Source organism: Condylura cristata, unplaced genomic scaffold, assembly GCF_000260355.1.
Source record: "Condylura cristata isolate star-nosed mole 26May11 unplaced genomic scaffold, ConCri1.0 scaffold00054, whole genome shotgun sequence".
Classification (NCBI taxonomy): Eukaryota; Metazoa; Chordata; class Mammalia; order Eulipotyphla; family Talpidae; genus Condylura; species Condylura cristata.
The window spans coordinates 1212493-1215568 of record NW_004567155.1 but is presented as its reverse complement, the minus strand read 5'-3'; the positions used below and the strand labels follow the sequence as shown (position 1 = coordinate 1215568).

Genomic DNA, 3076 nt, shown 5'->3' with positions numbered 1-3076 from the left:
CCAGTGCAGCTGTGGTGCCCCTGTCTGCTGCCAGTGCAAGATGCCCATCTGTTGCCCATCCAGCAGCTGCAAGCCCAGCTGCGCCCAGTCCAGCTGCTGTGTCCCCATCTGCTGCCAGTCCAGCGGCTGCAAGCCCAGCTGCGCCCAGTCCAGCTGCGGTGCCCCCGTCTGCTGCCAGTGCAAGATCTGAGATAATGCCCAGTGCTCTCCCCGGTTCCGATGTCTGCAGGCCCCCTCACCCCCGACACTTCCTGCTGCATGGCCCTCGCGTCTGCATGGCCCCTCACCCAGCACATGAGAGTCCACCTTGTGACTTGGCGTGACCCTCTTCGCCCTCCCGCACACCCTCACGGGGTGTCCCGGCACTCACCACTGGCCCTTTGAGCAGCAAGTGGCTGCGGCCAGTCTTCCTGCTCCTCCTGCCCTGCTCCCGGCCTTGCAGGCCTGGACTCGTCCTCAGGGCCGCAGGGGCCCAGAATGGCCCCGCTGGCCGCTCTGGAGAGACACCTCTGGCAGCCACCTGCTTCGCCGGCAGAGCCCAGTCTGGTCCTTCCAGCGGGTTGCACGTTATGAACTTTCCTTTCAATAAAACAGTCTCTGTGCTGCAAAGCCACATCCTCCACAGTGTGCGCCTCCGTCTTGTCGCTAACACCCCGAGATGGGCAGAGGCTGAACCTTCTCTGTGGGGCTTGGAAGAGGGACATCCAGGGGGCAGGGGGCGCAGAGCCCTGGGCACAGGAGGACGCAGGCAGCCCGCGCCTGTGATGGTCAGGCCATGGGGCTTTCCCCTGGGGAGGAAATGTGCAGCCCCTGCACGGGCTGGAGAGCTCGCGCCCGACTCCCTTGCGGCCGCGCCCCGCGCGAGGAGGCGTGGCCACTCTGCACCGGCCTTCTTGCAGGATCCTGAAAGGCAAATAAAGCGAAAGCACTGAGGGTCCCTGGGCCTGGCAGGGCCACTCAGCCCTGCTGTGAGCCCTCTGTGCAGGGCTGCACCCCTGGCCTGGGCCCAGGTCCCTGTTCCCACTCCAGTGACACTGCCACGCACCCCAGGGTCAGCACCATCGTGGCCACACTGTGTGGCAGAATGACAGCACCTGGACATGTCCTGCCCCTACCCCCAGGCCAGTGAGTACCATGCAAGGCTCTGCAAAGGGGGTCCAGGCCACTGACGGGCTGACCGCCAGCAAGGACACGCTAAGGGTCTCTGTCAGGAGGGGCTGGAGCAGGGAGGGGAGGCCCCGGCCACTGCGCTCAGGTGTGGACGGCCCCGTGTGGCCTCCCCACTGGGGACTTTGCAGGAAAAGACCATCCCCCAGGGTGTCCAACCTGGGTCTCAGCCAGTGACCTCCAGCAGCACTGCAGACTGCCCATAGCCGCCAGCCTGTGTCCAGACCATGAGTGGCTCTGAGGCAGCATTGACCCCTGCTCTATGTCCAAGGAGTTCTGCCCCGCCCCCCCCGCCGGCCCCTCCTGAAGAATATGCAGCCAGAAAGGCTCCAAACGGCACCCCTACCCCGGCCTCCCAGGAGGCTGGTGAGGACCGGGGTGCTTGGCCAGAAGCCTCAGGTCCTTCCACCTGTGACCCTCATCTTCAGGGCGTCCCTGCCTATTCCCAGTGCCCCCAGGGGATTTGTGCAGCCTCCTAGGCACGGCTGCTGCAGTGCTTCTCTCTGCCCGGCAGGTGTTTGGCCAGCACCAGACCCGCCCAGAGAGACGCTCTCCTGCTGGGCTCCTGGGCCACCCGCGGGCGCTGCCCCAGGCCCTGCCCCCTGCAGGTGCTGGGCCTTCCCTCCGCGGTCACAAAGGCGTGGGCTCTGCCCATCCGGAATGGGGTAGCTCCACAGCCGTCTCCCGCAATGGCCACTAGGTCACCACGCGGCGCTCACTGTGGGTGGGTGCGGCAGGCGGGCCTCAGGAGGGCGGGTCCCCGTGTGCCAAGGAGACGTCCTCCTTTACGGCCTGAGCGGCGCCAGCGGGACAACAGAACAGTGAAAGTGAGGGCCATGGTGGGAGGGCTCGCGCGGTCCCGGCGAGCCCCCCACGGCCCATGCGAGGCAGACGGCGCGTGTCAGAGACACCGGGGCCGACCCGACCAGAGTTGTGGGGCCACGCGTGAGGGGCGGGGCCGCGGCGAAGGGGCGGGACGAGTGAGGGCGGGGCCACCGCGAGGGGCGGGGCTACTGGACCGGGAAGGTCCCGTCTGCTAAAACAAACCCGTGAGCTATAAAAAACAAACCCGTGAGCTATAAAAAGAAACAGGAAATGTGACTAAGGCAAGAAAGGAACAATGACAGTGGCCTCAAAGTGATGCAGATTCTGCTGTTAACACAGGGGCTTCAGGCAGCGGTGACTGGGGGCAGCCTGGACAGAATGCCCGCCAGAGGCCAACGGTAAAAACCCTACCCAGGGCCTCCCTGCTGGCCACCGGGCTAAAGCACCGTGGAGCCTCCGAAGCCCCTGCAGCATGAGTTCAATTCCCCGCCCCGGAGCCGACCCCCGGGGCGCGGCAGCCCTCTCCTGACCCGCCCCTGCCCCCGCGGCAGTGGGCTTCGGCCGTCTGCCTGTGCTGCGCCCCCTCTGTCTCTGGGGAAGCCTCTCACCCCCCGCACCTCTGGCCTGCGCCCCAGCTCTGTAGGCATAAATAAATACATCTTTAAAAAAAAAATTCTCCCCAACGAATCAGTATCCTAAAATGGAGAAGCCGAACATGAAACCCAGGACCACCCACTGCTCTGACAGGGCTGACCAGCAGCGGCGGGCGTGGCCTGCACACGCCACTGCTGGGCCCGCGGGCAGGCTGCCCGGCCGGGACGCTGCCACTGAGCGAGGCCCGGCCTCATCCTGTGGGTCCCCCTGGGTTCCAGGCACCGGGGTAGGAGGCCCAGAAGAGGGGCGCAACCCCAGAAGGTGCTTTCGCCATCCAGGGCTTCGGGGGCGGGGCTCTGCCCACCGGGTAACTGTCCTCTGCCTGCCGACCGGTGTGGTCCTGGAAACCAGACCCCGCGCCCGGCAGACTGCGAGCTCAGCCGCACGGGCCCTGCGTCCCGCCAGCCTCCCACGCCCGCCCTCCCGGGCG

The 3076-nt window shown here is 66.3% G+C and overlaps 1 protein-coding gene across 1 annotated transcript in view; it reads left to right on the top strand.

Moving 5' to 3' along the window:
- Positions 1-40: 40 nt before the first annotated feature.
- The window catches only part of LOC101623079 (keratin-associated protein 5-4-like), an 18901-nt gene continuing 15865 nt past the window's right edge, over positions 41-3076 (top strand). Inside the window, exon 1 of the mRNA XM_012734334.1 lies at positions 41-179. Within this exon, the coding sequence (XP_012589788.1) occupies positions 41-179 (139 nt within the window). The remainder of the gene's footprint in view (positions 180-3076) is intronic.